We start from the raw sequence: 27,959 nt of genomic DNA, 5'->3' as shown, positions 1-27,959 counted from the left end.
GTTCTGCTACTTTATGTATAAAGCCATTGTTGTATAAAATATGGTATCTAAATTTAAATAAAATTATCATACCATTGATTGATAGTTTATATACAAATCCATTGTTGTATAAAATAAGATTTAATAAATTCCTCTTACCACTGATGCGCATTACATTCGCATCAATACGGTACTTTTTTTGCAGACATCACCGAAAAATTAGATAAATATCCTTAACACTGCAGCTTCAAGGTAAGGATAAAAATATTAGGGGAACAATATCAGATGTTGCTTCATTCTAAAAAAGCTGGAATTAAGGGAAAAAATATCATCCAAGGTGAATGCAAACACATTGCCTGTTTGAAATAAACCATTGAAAAGCAAGGGTCTTACCCAATTCCACAAAATAGCAAATAATATGTTGAAAATTATTTCAGATTTGAGAAATGAATTCAACAAAGGCTGTAAGATTTCAAAAGGATTTCATTGTTGTACAGTTTGTCAAATTGGCTTTTATAGAGATTGATGCTGAAAATTCTCTACTTCTGTCATGGAGCATTTTGATTTTTAAGAAGATAATCCTGCAAGAGAGTTGGAACTCACTGATTTATCTGTAAAATCACTTTCTCCAAGCTCATTTGGCCTCTTCTTCCTAAAGAAAAATAAGCAATTACGGTCCAGGTTTGTCTCAAATTGAAGCAATATTCAGCTCTACATATCTGTGTGGAATTTCTTTTTCCAGTATGATGTTAATACAGAAACAGACTCACTGATTAACACTTAAAGTTAACTACACTTAAATTTTTTTCTTATTTACTACTCAATTTCAGTTAATTTTTGTTATATATAGTTTAGTTAAATTTGATTTCATATTTACTCGAAATGTAAGTTTATGGGTAATAAACAAATGCAACATAAAAAAAGGGGGGGAGTTCTTTTGGTTGGTAGCTCACAGTAGGATTTAAAAACGGTACGGTAGCTCATAAGCTTCGTAAGTTTGGTGCCACTGCTCTATACGGTTACGGCCAGGAGATCTATCTGGCTGCCCAATACATGTGGTATTGAATAGTCTCACTTTCTAGTTAATCATCAACCAGCTGAGCCTTATGTGGACAAGAGTTGTCATCTATTAACGAAAACTGAGGATGAACTTCGCTCCTGAAAAGACGAACGTAGAGCTTTTAAGATTCCTCTCTATACCTCACAGCAGTGAGGAAAACTGTCAAACGTATGCAGGGATTGCGGCTGTCAAACATAATGCCTGCCCAAACCATTATCATTTCATCACCGTAATGATCGTTTTCCTGATCAGGGAGGGAAGGTACTGTGTTTCACAATCTCTCCAGTGACAGATATGGCGAGAATCAGTGTCCAGGTTGAATCTTGATTGACCTGTAAACAGCATGGTGCTACATTGAAGTCTGGTCAGGCACATGTTAATTGCACCATGCTAAAAGCGCTTCCTTGTGTGCTACAGTGAGCAGGACCCAAAAACTAAGTCTTCTGGCATACAGCCCTATCTCACAAAGCCTTTAGGCAACTGTATACAGTGAAACTCGGATTCCTGTTGCAGCGTACAGCTTCCATGACAGCTGTAGCAGTCTTGTGGCATTGCGCTGACCAAATAACAAAATAATAATATAAGTACCAAATAACGATTCTCATTCACTTGTATCCATTCCACAATAACAGATCCAGACACGCATGTGTACACTTAAGTATTCGACTCAGAGTATTTGCATAATTACTGTCTTGGGTTTAGTACTTTTTGTATTATCCTTTAATTTTTAAAGTTGTCTTCTCATTAAGCTTTGTTTCCGAGTCAGCAATCACTCGAATTTTATTAATTTCCACAATTTATAGAAGTTTCCTGAAGTTTAACTCTGGTTGTTTTAGTAGTCAATCTACTTTAGTAATCAATGTTACAATTTTTAGGGTCATCAAAGTGTCATCATTTGAGGGACCAGAATTTCAGTTTTATAAGTAATAATAATAAGTACAAATAATATTATTAGCTATACAATGTAGGGTACTTTTCCGTTTTGCTGGCGCAGGCGATTAAAGTCACCGATAATGGTACCACTGATGCCAAACGGAATATCCTTGCTGGTAACCTTTTACACCTCATTTTCAAAACAAGTCGCCGCCATTTCTTATCAGATTGATTGTCTCTTTCAATACTGGCATACAATTACATAGAATTTTTACCAGATAGTTCAATTTTATGCCCTAAGACCATTCGTGGTAATTAAGTCAATTAGGAGAAATCGCACCGCTCACCCAAAGGCGAAATTAGAGAAAAGGCAAAGTCAAGGGTTAAATTCATCATTTCTTATGAGAATGCACTAAAGAAGTAAAGCACTGCTGTTTTACATAATTTCTGAGTAAGCTATTAGTACAAATTGAAATAACTCTTGCATTTAAACTTGTATTCCAAACTAAGATTTAACTAATGTAATAATTAATGTAAATAATTACTGAGAGAATTAGATTTTTGAACGTAGTTTACATGGAATGAGATCACTTGGGGTCACATGATACGAACTGGCGACTCAGGATGTTGAACCATGAAAGTAGAGTAAATTTTTAAATTAATGTCTTTTTACAAAATTTTAAATGCTATTAGAATGTTTATGCCTTCAAAATATAAAAATTCTTAGAACTAACATTTTTTATGTGCATACTGTGCGTTGTCGTCAATAAAGTCTGCTTGGCGAGATTTGTGCCGGCGAAACGGAAAAGTACCCAAATTAGTTAGCATGTAGTTTAAGTTATACTTCTGCATTTCACAAAAGTTCACAACTTGCAAAATATTTAAATACATTCTAAACTGGTTCCACATGGTATATTTTAAAACACGAGAATTTATGTTTTGAATTATGCATGTATTCACTCAATTTTATATTTCCAAAAATAAACAACCGTTAATTGTCAATGTCTTTTTGCCGTCGTTAAACTTAAAAAAATTTAAATATGTATACAAATTTTTGACAAAGAACAATATCTGTATATGCAGTATATTGTATTGTATTTTAAGTTCCTAATTCTTGTATTAAATTCTTAAAAAAGTATGTATAATTCATATTCATTATGGATATTTGCTTATAAAATTAAAATATATAATTTTTTTAGATGGCCTCCATGTCATTAAAAAAAACAAGCAGAATACACACACACACATATATATATATATATCAATTTTTTTTGAATTTGAAAAAAAGAGTTTTTAATAAAAACTGGATGGAGAAATACTTTTTTTTGAGGAGAATAGTAAAGCACTTTGCTTAACTTGTAGGGGCTTTGTGCCAGTTTTTACAGACTACAATTTGAATGAACATTACAATCAAAAGCATGCAGCAAAATATTACATATATCTCGGCATTTGCCATAAAAATAAAATAACATACCTAAAAAAAAGGGCTATTGTCTGAACAATTTTTTTTAAAAAAAAGACAGCCACTCATAATAATAACATTGCAAAAGCAAGTTATGTTGTAGCAAATTTAATAGCGAAAAAATCAATACCCTTTATTGATGGCGAATTTATAAAAGAATGTATTGAAAGCGTAGCAAACATAATTTGTCCTGAAAAAAAAAGTTGGATTTTTCTAAAATCAGTTTATCACATTAAACTCTAGGCACAAGAATTTGAAGAGTTGGGGAAATAAGTTGAAAAGTCTTTAAAAAGCAAATGAATCAATTTTAAATTTTATTCGTTATCCATGGACGAAAGAAAGCACTGATGCTTCTGATATGGCACAATTGGCAAACCTTATAAGAGGAATCAATGATCATTATAGTATCACAGAAGAAATGGTTGCTTTACTATCGTTAAAGAACACAACCAAGTCTGTAGATTTATTCGCTGCATTAAAAACAACGATGAAAAGGTTTCCCTTATCTATGCAAAATTTATCAGCTATCATAACTAATGCATCCCCTGCGATGGTCGGTCAAAATGGAGGACTCGTTAAAATGGTTAATAATGAAGTTGTCGCTGCTGGCAATATCATCTTAATGGCATATCATTGTATTGTACATCAGGGCAATTTATGTGGAATAATTTAAAAAATGGAAAGTGTATTAAGCATTGTTATAAAAACCATTAACTTTATAAGAGCAAAAGGAATTAATCATAGACAATTACAAGATTTTTTTAAGGTACTGAATTAGAAGGCTGCACATAACCTGGGAGTTGCACAAAATACAGTCAAGGTCTTTAATCCAGACGTCCCTAATCTGGAATGATCTATAACCTGGACCTCAAAGTTACAAACTTTCTGTGCATGTGCATAATGTTGGCTTTAGTTTTCCTTATGCAAATTTTGATCGGAGGTCATCGGCGGCAAGCTAATGTGGTTGGCCGATGACATCAAGATCGGCGGGCTGGCCGAGTATGATATATATGTACGCTGGTATCAGCGAATGTGTCTTATTATGAATTAGCATAATGCTAGTTTTCTTTCACTGAGATGAATTTAAATGTAAAGGTGTTAGCTATTTTATTTTAATTTACGGAATAAAGCATGAATTTTATTTACATTTGTCTTAGCTTCATTTAAGGAAAGCAAAATATGCTTATCTCCACTGCCAACAGGGTTATGGGCACAGCGCCAATAGATAATCGGTCATCCAGTTCAACTCAGCATTGAAGGAATGTAGGTGAAGAAGGCCCTTATCCACGAAAATATGCTGACTTGTCTTAGAAGTTTGTTCAAGTTGTTGTGCTCACACTTAATTGAAGATATCATTAGTACCTGAAGGTTTTGTCTTGTTAAACCATCACAACTGGGGTCGATGGAAAGTCGACATGAAAATGTTGTTGGAGCTTCATAGAGGACAAAGAAGAAGAATTAGATAAAAGTGCAACAAGGCGTGAAAAGCAGGAGTTCACACTGAGAGAGAATAGAACCTTCACTACATTATATTATGGAATTAAAACTAAGTTCAGGCCGCTGATACAAGAATGTTACAGTGGTAAAGAAGCATGGGAAGTTCTACAGCAGCAATTTGAACCCAAAGCAAGAGCAAGGATAATTCAGTTACTGGATGAATTTTTTAGTATTACATATATGCCAAATGAAGAAATAGGATTATTCATCATGAGGATAAGAATGACTGCAAAGAAGTTGACTGAAGCTGGTCACGACTTGGCAGATCTTTTTAAAGGATTTCAGGCAATAAGGAGATTACCCAGTAATACTCTGGCATTGTACAGTTGATCTATAGGTGGAAGGACGAAGATTTTACGCTGGAAAGAATTGCTGAAGAACTGGTAAGGGAAGAAAGCCGACTTCGCCAGGTAAATGCCGATTTAGATGACAGCAAGGTAAGCGTGTTTAATACTATTAGTTCAAATGCAGGGAAAGATAGAGTTGAAAATAAAACTAAATCTAAGAAAAAAAAAAAAAATGGGGAATATGAGAACAGGACCTTGTTTCAGATGTCATAAATTTGGGCACTTAATCGCTCAATATAAAGAAAATGTAAGTAAAAATCAGAAGTTTAAATTAGACAATAAAAATGGACAGTTTAAAGATAACGAATTAATGTTAGTAGAAAATTATGTAACAACTACAGATAAAGGAGGTAACGCAGATAAATTTAATTGGGTTGTAGATACTGCAGCTACAACTCATTTCTGTAATAACAGAAATTTAATGACAAATTTTGAAGAAATAAACGATATACGTATGTCTTTAGCTGTAGGAAATTGTGAAAGTAAAGTACTAGGAAAGGGTACCGTCAAATTTGCAGTAAAAGTAGGCAATCAAATAAATTGGATATTGAGTTAGATAATGTCTTATATAATCCAAATCTAAGAAGAAATTTACTATCGGGACCAAGGTTAGACAGGTGCTCATTTTGTGATTTCGAAAGGTAAGATGTGGATATACTTTAATAATTGGGATAGATTATGCTACGCTAAACAATATATGATGGAATTTATCATGTTAGATATGCAACAAATAAAAAGAAAGCTGGTTATGGTACAGAAATTGGAGAGTTAAATAAAGTAGACTATGTGATGCTATGGCATTGGAGATTTAGCCACGTAAATTTTGATTATATTAAGAAAACTAGTAAGAATCAAAGCGTGAAAGGGTTACCAGAAATTGGAAAAACCAATGGAGAGGTGTGAACCGTGTATTATTGCTAAATCTATTAGAATAACTTTTAAAACTGTTCCAAAGAGATCAGATAAACCATTGCAGTTGGTTTATTTAGACGTTTGTGGCCCACTGCCAGTTCCATCTAAGGGTGGGAGTAAATATTTCCTCGCTATTGTGGACGACTATAGTAGATTAGTAACAGTATGAAAAATAAAAATGAATCATTCTACAACTTTAAGAATTATCATAGGCAAATGGAAAGACTTAAAAAATTAATAAGTATATACACCGATAACTGTGGGGAATTCTGTAACAGGCAATTCAAAGGGTACTTAGCCGAAAAAGGAATTAATGTTGAACGCACAAATGCATACACGACAGAAGAGAACGGTAAGTCTGAACGTTTTAATCGAACGGCATTAGACGCAGTTAAAGCTATGCTTAATGATGGTAAAATGGGAAAAGAATGGTGGGCAGAAGCTCTTGGCTGTTTCGTACATATGTGGAACAGAGTATGTCATAAAAGCAACCAAACCCCCAATGAAATGTTCCTAAATAGAAAACCCAGTGTTCTTTATTTTAAAACATTTGGTTGTAAAGCCTATGTTGGCGTGCCAAATCAGATTATGTGAAGTTCGATGAAAAACTGAATGCAGCAAATGGCATTCTGGAACAGAAATCAAAAACTAAGTTTAAAAGACTAGAGCCTAGAGCAACCTGAGCTATTAGCGGAATCGGATGAAGAACAAGAAACTTCTAGAGAAGAAATAAAGTTGTCAGATGACAAATCTACTAAGAAAAAAGTATCAGACTTAAACTGGCAAAAAAAGTGGTTAAAAGGCCAGACGGAACACGTACAGACATATATTATTATGTACAAGGAACAGACACCCGTTTTAGATCCTATAATTATATTGCAAAGTATTGTGAGGCAAGAAATATTAAATTTGAAAAAGATAAGTTTGATTTTAATGGAAAACTCGGGGAAAGTTAATTTTGTAGAACAGGAGACTAGCTCCATGTCTGAAGAGGCAAATTCCGTAGAAATTGTTATCCCACAAAATTTTAAAGAAGCATGAAAATCAGTAAATGCCGAAGAATGGGATAAGGCAATGAAAGAAGAATGGTTTGGGAATTAGTCGAAAAGCCAGAAAATAAAACTATGCTAGGAAACATATGAGTCTATACGCTAAAAAGAAATGAAAAGAATCAAGTGGTAAGATACAAAGCACGTTTAGTAGCACAGGGATTCAGGCAGAAAAGAGGTGAAGATTTTGATGACGTTTACATTCCTGTAGTAAATTTTTCAATCATAAGAATATTTTTCGCTATACTGGTATGTTTATATGGATGGACTAATTGTCAGTTAGATGTAAAGAACGCATATTTATATGCAAACCTAAATGAGAAAATATATATGACCCAACTAGAGGGATTTATTGAAGAGAAAAATAAAGTGTGTTTATTACACAAGGTCATTTATGGTCTACAGTAAAGCGGCCATGAATGGTTTTGTGAATTTGAAAGTACTTTAGAAAATCTACATTTTAAGAAAATACAATGGTAATTGTGTTTATAAGACTTCAAATAAAATTATCTTGTTATATGTAGATGATATTGCGATTTTTAGTAAAGATCAATATAGTATAGATAAAGTAATTTCACAGCTGAGCAAGTTTTTTTATCTTAAAGTATTAGGCAAAACTAAAACGTTACTTGGAATTGAATTCTTAGAGAATGAGAATGGGGTTTAGCAAAAATATATCGAAGAAATTTTTGAAAAATTTATACATTTTCAGATACCAATAACTTCACTTCTCATAGCTAAAGGCACTATTCTTACAAAATTAGATTGTCCATCTACAAGTGCAGAAATTGTGGAAATGCATACATTACCCTTTAGAAATCTGTTGCGATGTTTAGTTTTTGTAGCTAACAGGACAAGGCCTGATATTACATATGCATTGAATATCTTATCACAATTTCAGGAGAATCCTAGAATTAGGCATTGGGAAGCATTGTTGAAATTGCTTGGTTATCTCAATAGTACTAAATTATATAAGTTAAACTTATCGAAGATTAAACATCTAAATTTATATTGTTATTCACATGCTGATTATGCAAGTAATAGAGATGACTGCGTGTCCATGGGAGAATTTATATTATATTTAGATGAAGTACTGGTAATCTGGAAAACTGTTAAACAAAAATGTGTAAGTTTATCAACCATGGAGGCGGAGCATATCGCCTTATCGAAGGCAGCGAAGGAACTAATGTGTATGAAAAATGTCTCACAAGATGAAATTTTAAAATTTAATTGAAGAGAATGTAAACTATTTTGTGATAACAAGTCTGCCATTGATTTTTCCAGATCGCCAATAGAAAATCACTGAACTAGGCACATAGACATAAAATATCACTTTATTAGAAGACTAGTAAATGATGGAGTGTTTGACCTTGAATTTATCACTAGTAAACTTATTTACAAAAGCGTCGCCTGCTGTTAATTTAAGGAAGTTTTGTTTAGATGTTTTTAGTGTTTAAAGGCAACAAGTGTTTTCGTATAAAAGAATTAAACTATGAATTTCTGTGTAAGTTTTATTTTTGTCTTTGCATGAGGAAAAGAGGGCCATTTGTTGGCTTAGTTTTCCTTATGCAAATTTTGATCGGAGGTCAATCGGCGGTACGCTAACGTGGTTGCTGCTGATTGGCCGAGTATTATATATATGTATGCCGGTATCGCCGAATGTGTATGGGTTAGCATAATGCTAGTTTTCTTTCACTCAGATGATTTTAAATGTAAAGGATACAGTGTTAGCTATTTTATTTTAATTTACGGAATAAAGCATGAAATTTATTTAGATTTGTCTTAGCTTTATTTAAGGGAAGCAAAATATGCTTTGCCTTTATCTCCACTGCCAACACATAATACCTTTACGCATGCGCATATGTGTTTACGCATGCACGTTTAATGTATAACAAGCGGTATAAGCTAAGCAAAAATGATCTAATTATCTATTTCACTTAATGTTGCAGATTGCGTTGTTCCTTAATCTTCGAATTGGATCTGGCTTATTATTTTTTGCAGACTGTTAGAGCAATTTTATAAAAGTAAGCTTGAATTTTCGATTATGTCAAAAAGAATTTCCGATTCTGGAGCTGCCAAAGGATCTACAAAGCGAAAGCCTGTTCCGATGTTGATCAAACAAAAAGTGGAATTGCTGCAAAAAATGGATAAAGGCATATCTTTTGTTTCTCTAACCATTCCGAAATCTGTTTATTAATTTAACATCGCGGTAGGCAATGAACTGGAAGTTGATCTGTCAGCACTACCCTTATCTTCAAGGCAGATGATTTTGTTGGCTTTAGTTTTCCACATGCAAATTTTGATCGGAGGTCGATCAGCGGTAAGCTAACCTGGTTGCCGCTGATTGGCCGATAACGTCAAGATCGGCGGGTTGGCCGAATATAATATATTGTTCTTGTTCTCTTGTGTTATTATGAGTTAGCATAATGCTACTTTGCTTTCACTAAATGATTTTAAATGTAAAGGCTAAAGTGTTAGCTCTTTTATTTTATTTACGGAATAAAGCAAGGATTTTATTTAGTTTAGTCTTAGCTTTATTTTAAGAGAAGCAAAACATGCTTTGCCTTTATCACCACTGCCAACAGGGTTATGGGCCCAGCGTCAACAGCTAATCAGTCATCCAGTTCAACTCAGCTTTGAAGGAATGTAGGTGAAGAGGGCCGTTATCCACGAAAAGAAGCTGACCTGTCTTAGAAGTTTGTTTAAGTCGTTGTGCTCACACTTAATTGAAGATGTCATTACTACCTGAAGGTTTTGAGTTGTTAAACCATGACAACTGGGATCGATGGAAAGTCGACATGAAAATGCTGTTACTGGATAGAAATTGTTGGAGCTTCATAGAGGACAAAGAAGAAGAATTAGATAAAAGTGCAACAAAGCGTGAAAAGCAGGAGTTCACACTGAGGGAGAACAGAGCCTTCACTACATTATATTACGGAATTAAAGCTGAGTTCAGGGCGCTGATACAAGAATGTTCAAGTGGTAAAGAAGCGTGGGAAGTTCTACAGAAGCAATTCAAACCCAAAACAAGAGCAAGGATAATTCAGTTACTGGATGAATTTTTTAGTATTAGATATACGCCAAATGAAGAAATAGGATTATTCATCATGAGGATAAGAATGACTGCAAAGAAGTTGACTGAAGCTGGTCACGACTTGGCAGATCTTTTTAAAGGATTTCAGGCAATAAGGAGATTACCCAGTAATACTCCGGCATTGTACAGTTGATCTATAGGTGGAAGGACGAAGATTTTACGCTGGAAAGAATTGCTGAAGAACTGGTAAGGGAAGAAAGCCGACTTCGCCAGGTAAATGCCGATTTAGATGACAGCAAGGTAAGCGTGTTTAATACTATTAGTTCAAATGCAGGGAAAGATAGAGTTGAAAATAAAACTAAATCTAAGAAAAAAAAAAAATGGGGAATATGAGAACAGGACCTTGTTTCAGATGTCATAAATTTGGGCACTTAATCGCTCAATATAAAGAAAATGTAAGTAAAAATCAGAAGTTTAAATTAGACAATAAAAATGGACAGTTTAAAGATAACGAATTAATGTTAGTAGAAAATTATGTAACAACTACAGATAAAGGAGGTAACGCAGATAAATTTAATTGGGTTGTAGATACTGCAGCTACAACTCATTTCTGTAATAACAGAAATTTAATGACAAATTTTGAAGAAATAAACGATATACGTATGTCTTTAGCTGTAGGAAATTGTGAAAGTAAAGTACTAGGAAAGGGTACCGTCAAATTTGCAGTAAAAGTAGGCAATCAAATAAATTGGATATTGAGTTAGATAATGTCTTATATAATCCAAATCTAAGAAGAAATTTACTATCGGGACCAAGGTTAGACAGGTGCTCATTTTGTGATTTCGAAAGGTAAGATGTGGATATACTTTAATAATTGGGATAGATTATGCTACGCTAAACAATATATGATGGAATTTATCATGTTAGATATGCAACAAATAAAAAGAAAGCTGGTTATGGTACAGAAATTGGAGAGTTAAATAAAGTAGACTATGTGATGCTATGGCATTGGAGATTTAGCCACGTAAATTTTGATTATATTAAGAAAACTAGTAAGAATCAAAGCGTGAAAGGGTTACCAGAAATTGGAAAAACCAATGGAGAGGTGTGAACCGTGTATTATTGCTAAATCTATTAGAATAACTTTTAAAACTGTTCCAAAGAGATCAGATAAACCATTGCAGTTGGTTTATTTAGACGTTTGTGGCCCACTACCAGTTCCATCTAAGGGTGGGAGTAAATATTTTCTTGCTATTATAGATGACTATAGTGGATTAGTAACAGTGTATTGTATGAAAAATAAAAACGAATCGTTCTACAACTTTAAGAATTATCATAGGCAAATGGAAAGACTAACAAATAGAAAATTAATAAGCATATGCACTGATAATGGTGGGGAATTCTGTAATAGGCAATTCGAAGGGTACTTAGCCGAAAATGGAATTAGTGTTGAACGCACGAACGCGTACACCCCAGAAGAGAACGGTGTGTGTGAACGTTTTAACCGAACGGCATTACACGCAGTTAAAGCTATGCTTAATGACAGTAAAATGGGAAAAGAATGGTGGGCAGAAGCTCTTGGCTGTTTCGTACATACGTGGAACAGAGTATGTCATAAAAGCAACCGAACCCCTTATGAAAAGTTCCTAAATAGAAAACCCAGTGTTGTTTATTTTAAAGTATTTGGTTGTAAAGCCTATGTTGGCGTGCCAAAACAGATTAGGAATAAATTAGAAATGAGGTGCAAAGAAGGAATCATGGTAGGATATGCGAAGGAAACTAGAGGTTATAGGATATGGCTGCCAGAAGAACGCACATTAACAGAAACCTGTAATGTGAAGTTCGATGAAAAACTGTATGCAGCAAATGGCATCCTGGAACAGAAATCTAAACCTAAATTTAAAAGACTAGAGGAATCTGAGCTATTAGTAGAATCAGATGAAGAACAGGAAATTTCTAGAGAAGAAATAAAGTTGTCAGATGACAAATCTACTCCGAAAGAAGTATCAGACTTAAACTGGCAAAGAAAAGCAGTTAAAAGGCCAGATGGAACACGTACAGACATATATTATTATGTAGAGGGAACAGACACCCGTTTTAGATCCTATAATGATATTGAAAAGTATTGTGAGGCAAGAAATATTAAATATGAAAAAGATAAGTTCGATTTTAGTGGAAAAAACGAATACTCGGGGAAAGTTAATTTCGTGGAACAGGAGACTAGTTCTGCGTCTGAAGAGGCAAATTCCGTAGAAATAGTTATCCCACAAAATTTTAAAGAAGCACGAGAATCAGTAATTGCCGAAGAATGGGATAAGGCAATGAAAGAAGAAATCGACACAATAAAGAAAAGAAAGGTTTGGGAATTAGTCGAAAAGCCAGAAATAGGAAACAAATGGGTCTATACGCTAAAAAGAAATGAAAAGAATCAAGTGGTTAGATACAAAGCACGCCTAGTAGCACAGGGATTCAGGCAGAAAAGGGGTGAAGATTTTGATGACATTTACAGTCCTGTAGTAAATTTTTCAATCATAAGAATATTTTTCACTATACTGGTATATTTATATGGATGGACTAATTGTCAGTTAGATGTAAAGAACGCATATTTATATGCAAACCTAAATGAGAAAATATATATGACCCAACCAGAGGGATTTATCGAAGAGAAAAATAAAGTGTGTTTATTACACAAGGCCATTTACGGTCTACATCAAAGCGGCCGTGAACGGTTTTGTGAATTTGAAAGTACTTTAGAAAATCTACATTTAAAGAAAATACAATGGTGTAATTGTGTTTATAAGGGTTCAAATGTAATTATCTTGTTATATGTAGATGATATGGTGATTTTTAGTAAAGATCAATATAGTATAGATAAAGTAATTTCACAGCTGAGTAAGTTTTTTGATCTTAAAGTATTAGGCGAAACTAAAACGTTACTTGGAATTGAATTCTTAGAGATTTAAAAATGGGTTTTTTATACATCAGCAAAAATATATCGAAGAAATTTTTGAAAAATTTAAACATTTCCAGATACCAATAACTTCACTTCCCATAGCTAAGGGCACTATTCTTACAAAATTAGATTGTCCACCTGCAAGTGCAGAAATTACGGAAATGCATACATTACCCTTTAGAAATCTGTTAGGATGTTTAGTTTTTGTAGCTAACAGGACAAGGCCTGATATTACATATGCATTGAATATCTTATCACAATTTCAGGAGAATCCTGGAATTAGGCATTGGGAAGCATTGTTGAAATTGCTTGGTTATCTCAATAGTACTAAATTATATAAGTTAAACTTATCAAAGATTAAACATCTAAATTTACATTGTTATTCAGATGCTGATTATGCAAGTAATAGAGATGACCGCGTGTCCATGGGAGGATTTATATTATATTTAGATGAAGTACCGGTAATCTGGAAAACTGTTAAACAAAAATGTGTAAGTTTATCAACCATGGAAGCAGAGTATATCGCCTTATCTGAAGCAGCGAAGGAATTAATGTGGACGAAAAATGTCTTACAAGATGAAATTTTAAAGTTTAATTTAAGAGAGTGTAAACTATTTTGTGATAACAAGTCTGCCATTGATTTTTCTAGATCGCCAATAGAAAATCGCCGAACTAAGCATATAGACGTAAAATATCACTTTGTTAGAAGACTAGTAAATGATGGAGTGTTTGACCTTAAATTTATCACCAGTAAATTAAATACTGCCGACTTATTTACAAAAGCAGTGACTGCTGTTAATTTAAGAAAGTTTTGTTTAGATGTTTTCAGTGTTTAAAGACAATAAGTATTTTGTATAATAGAACTGAACTATGAACTTCTGTGAAAGTTTTGTTTTTGTCTTTGCATGGGGAAAAGAGGGCCGTTTGTTGGCTTTAGTTTTCCACATGCAAATTTTGATCAGAGGTCGATTGGCGGTAAGCTAACGTGGTTGCCGCTGATTGGCCGATAACGTCAAGATCGGCGGGTTGGCTGAATATAATATATATGTACGCCGGTATCGCCAAAAAGTTTTTGGTGTTCTTGTTGTCTTGTGTTATTATGAGTTAGCATAATGCTACTTTGCTTTCACTAAATGATTTTAAATGTAAAGGCTAAAGTGTTAGCTCTTTTATTTTATTTACGGAATAAAGCAAGGATTTTATTTAGTTTAGTCTTAGCTTTATTTTAAGGGAAGCAAAACATGCTTTGCCTTTATCACCACTGCCAACAGATTTTATTTTATTCGGCTTATAATTCCTTACTAAATGTAGTATTTCATCTCGATGTACTTCGTCTTTGATATGATTTAAATCAAATTCCTCGTCATTATAAATATCATGAATACACATCAAATAGTTTTCTGGTTGCAATTTTCTAATTTCGACTACGCGTAATGTAGGCTTTAAGCATGCGTGCGTTGAAAGAAATGTTTAATAAAGTAAACAAATAAATATTAAGCTTCTTTTTTTGTAAATTTTGATACCCTTTAGATCATAATTGCTCTTTATTTCATATTTTTAATTTTATAATTTCTGCATGCCATCTTACCAGATTTAATTGATGATCTATAATGCGGAAAAATTGATAATCCGGAATCGCAACGTCCCAACGAGTCCGAATTAAAGACTTTTGACTGTATGTAAAATATGCTGCATTAATTTTTGATTTAATTCAAAAATTTGAAAACAGATTTCAAAATTTTCGAAAAAATGAAGAGTATTTCAACATATTTTCTACCCCATTTTCCCTGGAAATAAGTAAATTACCTTCAAATAGAATGCAATAAACTGCGAAGTGACATTCAATTGAAAGAAAAATTTGAAGATGTTTTTTTACGGGAGTTTTATAAATATTACCTACCCCCGTGATAAATATTCTAATTTTCACAATCATGCTTTATTAATATCTTCAGCCTTTGGCAGTACCTATATTTGCGAGCAATAATTTTCAATAATGAAGCATACAAAAATAGGACAAAGATCACTGACAAACATCTTGAAAATGCATTAAGAATTGCAACCTTGTCTATTGAACCCGTCATCGATTTGCTTGTTCAACAAAAGCAAATTCATCCATCTCATTGATTTAAATTTTTATCTTTATGAAATCCAAACTAAACGCTCAGTTGTAAAAAACAAATGAATCATTCTCCCTAACGTTTTTATGCAAGTTTGAACTTAACAGTATTGTTTAAGTTCTCTTGTGAATTTTTTTCTTTAACAGCATTTATTATTTTGTTTCTAATGATGATTATTTTCCTAGTATATATAGTATATATAGTGAGTGAATTTTTACTGTAATTTTCATTTACAAAAACCATATGGCAAATGGCTTAATAAATATATATATACAGTCAAAGGTCTTTAATCCGGACTCGTTGGGACTTCGGCGATTCCGGATTATCGATTTTTCCGGATTATAGATCATCAGTTTAAATCTGGTAAGATGGCATGCAGAAATTATAAAATTAAAAATATGAAACCGTAATTTATAAAATAATGAGCAATAATGATCTAAAGGGTATAAAAATTTACAAAAAAAAAAAGAAGCTTAATATTTATTTGTTTACTTTATTAAACATTTCTTTCAACGCGTGCATGTGTAAAGCATACCTTACGCATAGCCGAAATTAGGAAATTGCAACCAGAAAACTATTTGATTTGTATTCGTGATATTTATAATGACGAGGAATTTGATTTAAATCATATCAAAGATGGAGTACATCGAGATTAAATACTACATTTAGTAAAAAATTATAAGCCGAATAAAATAAAAACATCTGCCCTGAAGATAAGGATAGTGCTGACAGATCAACTTCCAGTTCATTGCGCGGCGCGACGTCCCCCCCCGCGCAGAGCAGCGTGAAATTGATAAACAGATTTCGGAACGGTTAGATAAACAAAGGATATGCCTTTATCCATTTTTTGTAGCAATTCGTTTTTTGTTTGATGGACATCGAAACATACTTTCGTTTTCTAGATCCTTTGGGAGCACCAGCATCGGAAATTCTATTTGACATAATCGAAAGTTCAAGCTTACTTTTATAAAATTGCTCTTACAGTCTGCAAAAAATAAAAAGCCGGATCCAATTCGAAGATTAAGAAACAACGCAATCATCAACATTAACTGAAATAGATAATTAGATAATTTTAGCTTATACGGTCCGTTACACATTAAACGCTCATATGCGCAGTCGTAAATGTCTTGCGCGCACGCGTAAAACGCCTATGCCCATGCGTAGAAAGATTTTAGCTTTGAGATCCGGATTATAGATCATTCCGGATTATGGGTGTCCGAATTAACGACTTTTGACTGTATATATTACATTAAAACTTGTAAACACAAAAAATTTGTTAACAGCACTTTTCTGTTAATTACAATATAGGTTATTCCTTTCCTCTTTTAGTTGGTTTAATTATGAGTTAATTACCGTCATCATCCCTGGCATTACTCCAATAAATCAGGAATTGACTAAATGACCTAATGCGATAAAAATGCAATAAACATCAACAGAATAAACACTGAATGCATACTTGCCAACCTACGACAATAAAAAATCAGGAGATTTTTCACAATGTTAAAAAGACTTTTTAAATGATAAAAATATAGTTTTTAATAATGAATTAACTTTAAATAGTAACTAATTCTTAAATGCAAGCAACAAAAAATACCTTACACATAAAAAACATTTTTATGACTTGCATCGTTTAAGGGAAAAAAAAAAAAAAAAAAAGACACTTTAGTTTTCGTACAAATGTTATAAACAGTGGCAGATTTTGCTTTCTTTAAGAAAGAAACTTCATAATTTTGTTCACAGCAATTGCCACGTTAGCCTGTTTTCGCTAATAAAAGTTTTTCGAATGTGTCATCACTAATATTAGATCTAAATTTAGTCCTCGTTTTCGCAACAACACTGAGAATCCTCTCACACTCTGCATTACTATAGGATTATTATTACAAGATGGTAACACAATTCTAGACAGTTCACTATATTTTACAGTTCCATCAGCACCTTTCACTTTTCCAATTAAACTCCACTGGGTGTCAATCCTAACTGATTTTATAACTTCATCCAAGTTTTCTAATTGTAACCTGCTGTTATGCAGCTGTTGAAAATGTTTCAATTTTCCCCCCCTTTTAGAACTCCTTTCAAGATAATAGTAAATATCAACAATGTGTTCATCCATATTTATTAGTAAAGAAGCTGCCCCCTTTTCAGCTGCTAAATTTAAGAGGTGACAGGTGCACCTCACAATCTGAAAATCTGAATTTTCCTTTCTTAAGATGCCTGCAACACCAGTCTTCAAGCCTACCAATACTGGTGCATTATCGGCACCAAGTGCTAAGCAATTATCCAGAGGGACTACATTTTCTGTTAAATTTTTAATAATTAGCTGTGCTATAGTAAAGCCTGTCAAATGTCCTTCTAAAGTGGGGACAGAAAGTAAACTGCACTCATTTTCTGAAGACTCTGGATTAAAAAAAAGAAACACTAATTGGATATAGTTTTGAATCGGTATTATTGCTTCCATCCGTAGAGAGGCAGAACGGAGCTGTTTTAATGCAATCAATAACTGAAGATTTATTTTTCAAATCCATTTCTTTAACAATTACACCTGTTTCATCCACATTTATTAGTAAAGAAGCTGCCCCCTTTTCAGCTGCTAAATTTAAGAGGTGACAGGTGCACCTCACAATCTGAAAATCTGAATTTTCCTTTCTTAAGATGCCTGCAACACCAGTCTTCAAGCCTACCAATACTGGTGCATTATCGGCACCAAGTGCTAAGCAATTATCCAGAGGGACTACATTTTCTGTTAAATTTTTAATAATTAGCTGTGCTATAGTAAAGCCTGTCAAATGTCCTTCTAAAGTGGGGACAGAAAGTAAACTGCACTCATTTTCTGAAGACTCTGGATTAAAAAAAGAAACACTAATTGGATATAGTTTTGAATCGGTATTATTGCTTCCATCCGTAGAGAGGCAGAACGGAGCTGTTTTAATGCAATCAATAACTGAAGATTTATTTTTCAAATCCATTTCTTTAACAATTACACCTGTTTCGGTTCTTGCACTTGAGTATTTCTTAGCGATTTCACTATCGGGAAACATTTTTCTAAATAAAGCTGCAGCGTGATCCGATGCATTCAGTGGCAGGTTGTGCTCCAGTAAAAAGGCAGAGAACAGATATTCTGCATCAATAACTTTTTGGTCCTCCGCTTCCCAATAAAAATTAAATTTTTCGTTTTTTTCAAAACAACTCATTTTGTCCTTGTGTTTTTGTGTACGCACATGTTTGAGAACATCCGCCCTTCCACCATGCGAAATCGAAAAATCGCAATAACAGGCGGTACACATGGCAAATTTATTACATTTCCTTGAGGAAATAATGGAAGGAAAGCCAACTCTGTACGATTTTTGAAACGTACACGAATATTTTACCTCTCTCGCAGGACATAAGAAAATATGATAATTTCTAAAACTATTTTTCTGAAGGCACGTGTACTCACACAACTCAGGACAAAATGACCGAAATAACTAAAGATCATCCAAATAACAGCTTGCTTTGTCCTCATTGGTTAATATATGCCAGGTGACATGCAATGGAGCACGATGCCCATTGCAGAACTGGAGAACGACGTTTCTGGATACGTATGTGCTCTCACTCACAAAGCAGAAGTTATCTAATTCGCAAAGTTTTGTTTTAGATATAATCTAGAGAAAATTCAATTGCTTTCAGACATCCAAAATCACTTTTTTTTTTTGTTCATATAACAAAGTATTAAGCCAAGTTCCATAAAAATCGTGAGAAATTTTAAGAATAAGAAAAAGTCGGGAGAAATATATTGTAAATCGGGTTGGCGGGAGAGTTGGCAACTCTGTGAATGGGACAAACTGTGATGCATTAAATTTATGTTAATAATAATAAGAATCTTTCCATTTTAAACAACTACATAATTTTATATTTAATTTATTAACATAAAACATATACAGTCAAAAGTCTTTAATCCGGACTCGTCAGGACTTCGGCGATTCCGGATTATCGATTTTTCCGGATTATAGATCATCAGTTTAAATCGCGTAAGATGGCATGCAGAAATTCTCAAATTAAAAATATGAAACCGTAATTTATGAAATAAAGAACAATTATGATCTAAAGGGTATCAAAATTTACAAAAAAAAAAAAAAGCTTAATATTTATTTGTTTACTTTATTAAACATTTCTTTCAATGTAAGTTGTTTCATTTTATGTGATAATACTATCTCTTTAATTCTATAAACAGACATAATTTCTTGTTCAGTTACAAAGTTCCACTGTTCAAGTTCCGTTAATTGCTGTGCCGAAAATACCGACTAACTTGTCAATTGAAATTTTTTCATTTTCACTAACTTCTCTGTCACATTCTTCATGTCTTTATCCATTTTTTGCAGCAATTCCACTTTTTGTTTGATGGACATCGAAACATACTTTCGTTTTGTACGATCCTTTGGGAGCTCCAGATTCGGAAATTCTATTTGACATAATCGAAAGTTCAAGTTTACTTTTATAGTATTGCTCTTACAGTCTGCAAAAAATAATAAGCCGGATCCAATTCGAAAATTAAGGAACAACGCAATCATCAACATTAACTGAAATAGATAATTAAATAATTTTAGCTTATACCGTTCGTTATACATAAAACGCGCATGCGTAAACATATTCTGCGCTTGCGCAGTTGTAAGAGGTCTTACGCGCACGCGTAAACGCCTAGGCGCATGTGTCAACGCGGCGCACGCACAGAAAGTTTTTAGCTTTGAGGTCCGGATTATAGATCATTCCGGATTATGGGTGTCCGAATTAACGACTTTTGACTGTATAATTTTTATTTTTAGTAACTTCCACAATTTGCTCCACTGTTTAGAATTTGCATTAACAGGGTTTGTACACATTTCTGTACATGAAAATTAAGTACTTTTAAGGACCATTAATGAAAAAAATAAAGGACCTATGAGCAAATAACAAATTAATAAATTTAATTAAAAATACTATTTCTGCCTGAACTTCACTTTTGTAATACCATCCAAAAAAAAAAAAAAAAAAAAAAAAAAAAAAAATAAAATAGATTCGTAATTAGGATGCATTATGATTACACATAATTATTAATAAGTTTGAGAATAAAATATACTTTATGCAATTTATCAAATAGCATTAAATATAATACACTTATAATAGCTCAGCATTTTTGAGAGAAGATAAGTGACATTTTATTTACGTTTTACTAATAGTTAGTTTCATGTTGTTGTTTTTTGCATCTCATTTTGTCACATACTTGCTCAATCTAGAGGTTTAGTAAATATAAGGTAGATTTTATGTCAAGCGGCATTGGTTAAAATGAGAAGTGAAATCATAATCAGAATGATTTATAACAAAAGAATGGCTGTTGTCTGCCTAGAGAGATAGACCTGATGATCAGAACAAAACTGAAAGGCCTGATGTGGGCCCGGTTGGCAAGTTTTGAAAGTTAGTTGGGCTCTGTCTGATGCAGTTAGTGTCATAGCTTCGTGTAGAGTTCCAAGGGTTGTAACTAGCATTTCCACCTCTTGACTGTCAAAATCCAGGAGAAGAAAAATTGGCCTCCTGAATCTCATTTACAAGTATTTCTTGAGCTGCAGAAGCAAGCAACTCTCGCAAATACTTGTACATTTCGTTCTACCACAAGAAATCATTTTCAAGAAGAATCTAGAAATAGAGTGCTATAACAATTTGTTTGTGCAATCCTGGCTATTATAAGTGTGATAGTGCTTAATGCCATGATAGACTGAAGTAATTTCAATTGCTGATATATTGTCCATTTCTTTATGAAAAAGTTCAAAATCGATTGCGAAGAATCCCTATTCAATATTAACGATTGGTGTTTCTTGCTTTGGTAATGTACAGTTAGGTTAGAGTCACTACTCTAATACCCTCATACTTAATATTAACAGTTTGCTGCCATAATTTACATTCTCCATTAAAGTTGTCTCTCTTCATAAGCCAATCAAATTAAGTTAACCACTTGTCTTGAAACGACGTCGAATATTTTGTCTTTTTTTGTGGCACTTGTTCAATAATAAAATTTCACAGTTTAAAATACATGCTATTTATGCCATTGATTCGTAAACGATATTAGGTAATCATACATTAAAAGCTACAAAACATTATGTTTTGTGTTTACTGGTTTGCATATTTATTTTTGTAGCAACAACACTCAACAAAATATTTATGTGCCTTTTTAATCTGAAGCGTGCCCAGACATTTTGGCTAATTTATATCGATTTCCATCTCTTTAAGCATCTTTCTAAGAATTAAAAATTTCTTTCAATATGCAAACCAGTGTTCTGACTAGTTCCTATGTGCTGTATCTCCTAACTTGTCAATCTCTCCATAATGTACTTATGAGGGTTTACTTGATCTGGTAAAAGTTAAATAGTCCAAACCCCTCCCGACAGCCGTGAAACAAATTATCGCTATGTCTGAAAGTAATTACAAAGTTAGACAAAGGTGTAAATAAGACTCTTATTTAAAAAGCACTTAAAGGCATGTTCTTACGCTAACCAAATCAATTGCAGTTTGTGGTGATGTAATTAAACAAGAACAGCCAAATTCAAACAAAAAAAGGTGGACTAGTGGTCAAAGACTACAATTTAATTTTAACTCAAGCTGGCTCAGTAACTCTATCGTCATAACTAATTCAAATGCCGGCAGCAATAATGAATAAAAAATGTTATAAATTATTAGAGCTGGCAGGAACTAATGCAGTGAGCAAGCGGAGATTGAAAACACATTCTGTCTTACACACAAATAAGCTCAGTTTTAATACTATCTAAGTGATTTGCATTCTGGGGAGGAAATAGAAACGGGAAATTATAGTAAAGGCTGAAATTATATATGGTAATTTACATAATGATAACTGTATATATATTTGAAGAATAATTTTCTTTCTTTGTATGTAATTGGTTTCTTTCTTCATGCTTCCTTTTCATTTTAGACTTTTTGAATTTAATTAAAGATTTATGTTATTCTTAAAAAAAAAAAAAAAAAAAAAAAAAAAAAAAACTAAATGCATTTAGAATGCATATAAAAAGCTGCTAATTTTATTTCTTTAGCAGTACAAACATTCAGAAGAAACACGAAACATATATGGTAAGGGCCAGTTACAGAGCTGGTGTGGTAGTATGTTTAGAATTTAGAGCATGCACTGGAAGCAGAATTTAAAAGGGCACTAGTGAGCAAAATTTAGGATCTACAGATATAAATTTAATATTCCATGTGATTTCACCAGGTGGGAAAATGCCTAGCGTCAGACCTGTGTATGATGCATTAAGACATATTAGATGAATCTTTTAAATTGCCACTTTCCAATTTCTTTTTAATAAAAAATTTCCTTTCTATAATGCCTGTCCATGTGATACGATTAGAAGCATTTTTAATATTTCCCATGCTTCTGTCTAGTGAAAAGTAGAGAAAATAAAGGAAAGATAAGCATGTTAAAAAATAGACTCTAGTTTCAGAAGTAAAACGTTCAAATATTAAGTTTTCATTGTTCTTCCAGATATTCTCCAAAAAGTAAGAAATTCATTTCAAATTTTCTGTAAAATACATCCATTATGTATTAATACCATACAGACATTTTCATTTTGTCACATTTTTTTGGAATCATCTAGAATCGTGGGTCTATAAATCTTGACTTAAAAATCTTTCTAAACTTTCCAAGATGCATCCTTCTTCAAGTTATAATGTCTAATGTCCCAAAGAAAAATTACCCCTACCAATTTTGTAACAGCAAACAGCCAGAAATATTTTGAAAAAAAAAAAAAAAAATCAGATTTTAAAAGCGTAAAATTAATTTTATAGAGAAAAACTGATGCATATTCTGAGACAACTACATGAGAAAATTTTTATCATGAAAAAATTAAAAAGAAGATATTTTTAATTAATTACACAGCTATTTTGCTTTTGCTAAGAAGTGTTTTGTAAATTCTGCATTATACCTTGTTTATTTTTCAGATGCAAAATATTGTATAAGTGGCCAAAATAGAACTTTATAATATGAAAGCAAAAAATAAAAATGTTATATTGTAATGTTATTTTTAAAATATAATTTCAACATATTACCATTATTTAAAGGAAACATATCAATGTTACAACGTTTAAAAAAAATCGTCGAAAAATTGCCAGATCTTGGAATTAAAAATTTACTATAGAAACTGAAAAGAGCCGTCCCATCCCCACAAGCGAGAAATTATTTAGGATCTCTTCATTAGAAAAAGTGAAACAATTTCGAAATGATTATGTTTCACTTCTTGCTTAGAAACTCGAGTATCCCACCATTTATATTAGAAATAGGAACACATTATAACCCATCCAAAAGATAACCATATTTATCAGTGAATCACCAAAAATATACCTCCAAAACGGCAATTTACACTCAAAATTTCAGTCAGACAGAAATCTCACATGATTAAAATTAAGGACCTTCTCCCGATTTTGGCTGAAATTAAGGACTTTTAAGGACCAAAAATCAATTCCAAAAAACTTAAGGACTCTTAAGGCTCGTATGAACCCTGATTAATGCAGAAATTGATTTACAGTGATTTTGGTCATCATCAATAATATTAAAAATTAAACTAGGCAGCACAAACAGCCCATTGAGAGCCATGGGCTGCAATGCCCTAACATCTGCTTTCCAGACCGTGTGCCTGGGGTGCACAAGCATATTGCCTGGACAAGTGGTCAGCTTGTCGCAGGACCCCCCAGTGTTTAGTCCCCAAGCGAACTTGATACTCATTCTATCAACCCTCTCAAGGGAGTCAGCCTGGGGATGGAATTCTAGACCTGCTGCGCGATGTGCTAGCCACTGCACCACCGAGCCTATCAATAATATTATAACATTTAATTCATTTTCAGCAGAGAAAAAATGAAAAGTATGCATTTTCTTTCTTTCTTTTGGGAAATAATAAATAATCTTAGATGCAGCATAAATACATTTATTTCCTCATAATGATGGTAAAATTAAACAATAAGCATTATCTTTGAATATGCAGAAAAATATAAAATAATGTAGCAAAACTTTCCATGAACTATTTCTGAGAGCGATTAGTGTTTCTAAAAATCAAAACAATCACCAATGTCATCAATAGTCATATTTTTTTAAGGTGACTATCGTCACAAAGCTGTCTGGAGCTGCGATGTGATTTCACCGCAAAAATGATAATCAAAATCTGCTAGTACTCTTGTCAAAATTACCAGAAGGTATTTTTAAACAGTTTTAAAAGTAAAGCCTTACAATAATATAAAGACAACGAGAAAATATTTTCAAATGAAAAGGATGAAGATATCTCACCTGATTCAAAGGATGGCTTGGAATATTGTGACTGATTTAACTTGATTTTAAATGAACTACCAGGTTGCTTTTCAATACCACCAGTGGATGAATTAACTTTGACCCTTTCACTCTGTACAACGATACCTGGGCTGCTGTGCTTTGGAAGAAATGTAGTAGTACTTGAAGATATCTTTTTCTCTCTTTCCAAACTTTGAATTTTCTTCATAGAACTTTTCACTTCTGTAGCATTTGAAGAAATACTTATTTTAGTGTTAGGTAGCAAAGATCTCTCACAGTTTAAAGCCACTGACTCCTGAGATAAAGTACTGTTATTACAAGCAGCAAATGAAGAACTATTAATCCGAGAATCTGCACTTGATGAATTTGTTTCAGGGTTAATAATTATTGTACGGGTTAATGCATTTCCTGGAAGACATATTGAAATATTTTCAAAATTTTTAGAAGATTTATTAATGGCAGGTTTTTTATACCTCTGAACTAATTTAGAAGATTTAATAACTTGTGGAGATGGACTGCGTAATAAGCTAGTTAACCTCCTTATTTTTAACTTTCTGTTAGAGGATGTACTTTTTTGTTCAGTTTTTGTCTTTGCTTTAAGAGACAAAGGTTTGGTTATATCTTCAGACTTTTGTCTAGCAACTGAATATTCAGTTTCTTTAACACGTGTTAGCTGATTACAAACATTAACTGCATAAGCAGACTGTTGAGAGTTATTTTTTAAATTTTGGCTTGGTAATATTTTATTCTTATCAGAACTCTCAGGATTTTTTTCATTGCATACTGATGATATCGGAGACAGCTCCTGACCAAATGGTAAAATGCCTAGTTGATTACTTTTTAAAGTGTTTCTTTGAACAAATGGCACTTTTTTACATTCATCTGACGCATAATAAGTTTGTAAAGAATCTTTATATTTTGATATCTTTTTCTGTGGAGATTTGTTACAATTTGGTGATCTTTTTTGAGGTGATTCCTTATGTTCTGATATTGTTTGTTGTGGAGATATTTTGTAGTTTAATGATGTTTTTCTTTGACAACTGACATCATTTTTATTTCCTTCATATTTCGATGCAAAGCCAGGAGATAATGCTTTATCAATCAGCGTGTTTTGCATGCTATGCAGAAAATTATCTGCAGCACTCTGAAAATTAAAATTTTTGGCATTTTGTACAACAGATCCCTTTCCAAAACAAGGAGCCATTTTCTCTACTTGATCCATTCTAAAATTTACTCGATAAGTCAGTTCTGGTGAAGAATTTGGATATTTCTGAAAGAGGAAAAAAAAAAAAAAAAAAAAAGATTAATTGAAAAAATACACATTTACATCTATTATATATACATTCAATACTTTTTAAAAAAATCAATAAGAGAAGATTTAATTTAGAAGGAAAAAATATGTCATTTCATACAAGAGTAAAACATAATACTTAAACACAAAAATACTTTTTTATGTTTATTACTTCTTAAAAGACACACTCCAATAAAAACATTTTAATATGTCATTAACAATAAATATTTTGACACATTTGACATATTTTTAATTTTATAAAGCATTATTTCATTATGAAAAAAGCTTATGTATTAAAGTATGCAAAAGGGGGGAAGGGGACATTAAGTGCATAAGCTTTCTAAAATCTTTCTTAACATATATCAAATACATCACAATATTTTTCTCCCTTACTGATAATAAAAACAGAGCAGAAGAAAACAAAAAATGAAAAACAAAGAAGAATAATCACTGTCATGATCTTGATACCTGCGCTTAGTGAAGTGAATGAATGACCTTCTTTTGCACTGTAGTAGTTTAGAATTCTTATGTCTAAATATTCATGATGGGTGAGCCCTTGAGGGTGGAACTGTTTCAATCACTTATAAAAAAATATTTATGATGGGTTCAAAAAGTTAAGAAAACAGGCAATTTTGCATATATAGAAAAAAATGTATAAAATTATAACACGATACACGTGACATTACTGAAATTAAGAAATGAAATCTCAACATCCATGCAAAAAAAACCAAAGCATTTTAAATGTTTATACAGCAACGACATAGCACACCCTTTAAAAAGATCATTAATCTGGATGGAAAGTGAGCAAAATTACGTGGGTGCATTCACTGCCATGCCTGTTTTAATTTCTCCAAGATTTGTAAAGTTGACAACAAAATATGACATTCAGATCATGAAATTCCGAATACAATCATAATAGGAAGCATCCTATTAATATTGTCTGGAATGTCACCTTAAATGTGCTCAGCAGAGAACTTTCCAAATAAATATAATAAATATGCTTATTATATTGCATATTAATGCCTGATAATATTCTGATATTCTATACAATTTCTTAGAATAAAGACAAAGGATGAGCTCGAAAATCTAAAATTTCTTCTCAATGACAGGGTGTTTAAAAAGGTGGGGCAAACTTTAATCCTTTTGGGATGGGCAAGCGGCACACACAGCTCTGTTTACAAATTACTCATCCCATGATTTCTGCTTTGCTTAAAAAAAAAAAAAAAAAAAAAAATTACTGCAATGCAATGAAGGTCACTTTCAATAAATTCTGCCATAACAGACATAGTAAATCTAGCTGCAGAAAAAGATACTAATTAAATGTTCTATCTAAAAATTCATTTGTGGTACTTCCCGTCATATGGTGCACTTAAACTGCAATTCATATATTACAAACTTGGTTCTATGATATGCAGATTGATTCTAAATTGTTTTTACAAATTAAGAGGGTGTGATAGTACTTATCCAAATGAGCAATAATTATCATAGAACATAGGGTAGCATTGCACTCTGAGAGGCAGAGAAGAGGAATATTAGAATTCCAACCTGAACTTACAACAGTGTTGGGAGAGCGAATGAACGAGATCAAAAGTTGTGCAACCAGTTTAGTGAAAAACTCACAGAGAGTGCACAAAATGGATAAAACTGAAAATATGGCGTTCGAGTGTTAATTCGAGCTCAAACTTTGGCGGCAAACACTCAAATGCACATCTTTGATTCGGAAGGTCTCAACCTCGCAACCGGTTGCAAGAAGTTCATTATCTAATATGCATCTGTATTATTCTTTTCTCCAAATTGTACGTCCATCATTCAGCTTTTGGATATCAGAATAGTGAGCGTGCTGTAATGCAAATATAAAGTAGAATTTTTAAAAGCCAAGACTATTCAAGAATTTTCGAAATATTTTTGAATAAAATCTGCTGAGGCTGTGTCTCCAGATGCTTTAACCCTCTAAGCGGCAAGGCCGTATATATACGACCTAGAATATTTTCGTGATATCTGTAAGAACGTATATATACGTGCATATTAAAAAATGTCAAAGAAATTAAGGCAATATATCAAAAGTACACAAATTCAGGTATGTAATACCAGGAGGAGAG

General features: G+C 32.8%; 1 protein-coding gene across 5 annotated transcripts in view; it reads right to left on the bottom strand.

Moving 5' to 3' along the window:
• Positions 1-27,959, bottom strand: part of LOC118189582 (uncharacterized) — a 160,238-nt gene that overhangs the window by 12,039 nt on the left and 120,240 nt on the right. For 4 of the 5 annotated variants that reach the window (XM_085825592.1, XM_085825591.1, XM_085825595.1 and 1 more), the window contains one exon: positions 24,570-25,839. In XM_085825592.1, the coding sequence (XP_085681718.1) occupies positions 24,570-25,839 (1,270 nt within the window). Of the gene's footprint in view, positions 1-387; positions 632-24,569; positions 25,840-27,959 lie in introns of those variants that run through there. The other variant, XM_085825594.1, reaches the window with a different exon arrangement.

Source organism: Stegodyphus dumicola, chromosome 10 (assembly GCF_044657685.1).
Source record: "Stegodyphus dumicola isolate Sdum_Otavi_A_Nest chromosome 10, ASM4465768v1".
Taxonomy (NCBI): domain Eukaryota; kingdom Metazoa; phylum Arthropoda; class Arachnida; order Araneae; family Eresidae; genus Stegodyphus; species Stegodyphus dumicola.
The sequence above is the reverse complement of the archived record's forward strand: the minus strand, read 5'-3'. Positions and strand labels throughout refer to the sequence as shown.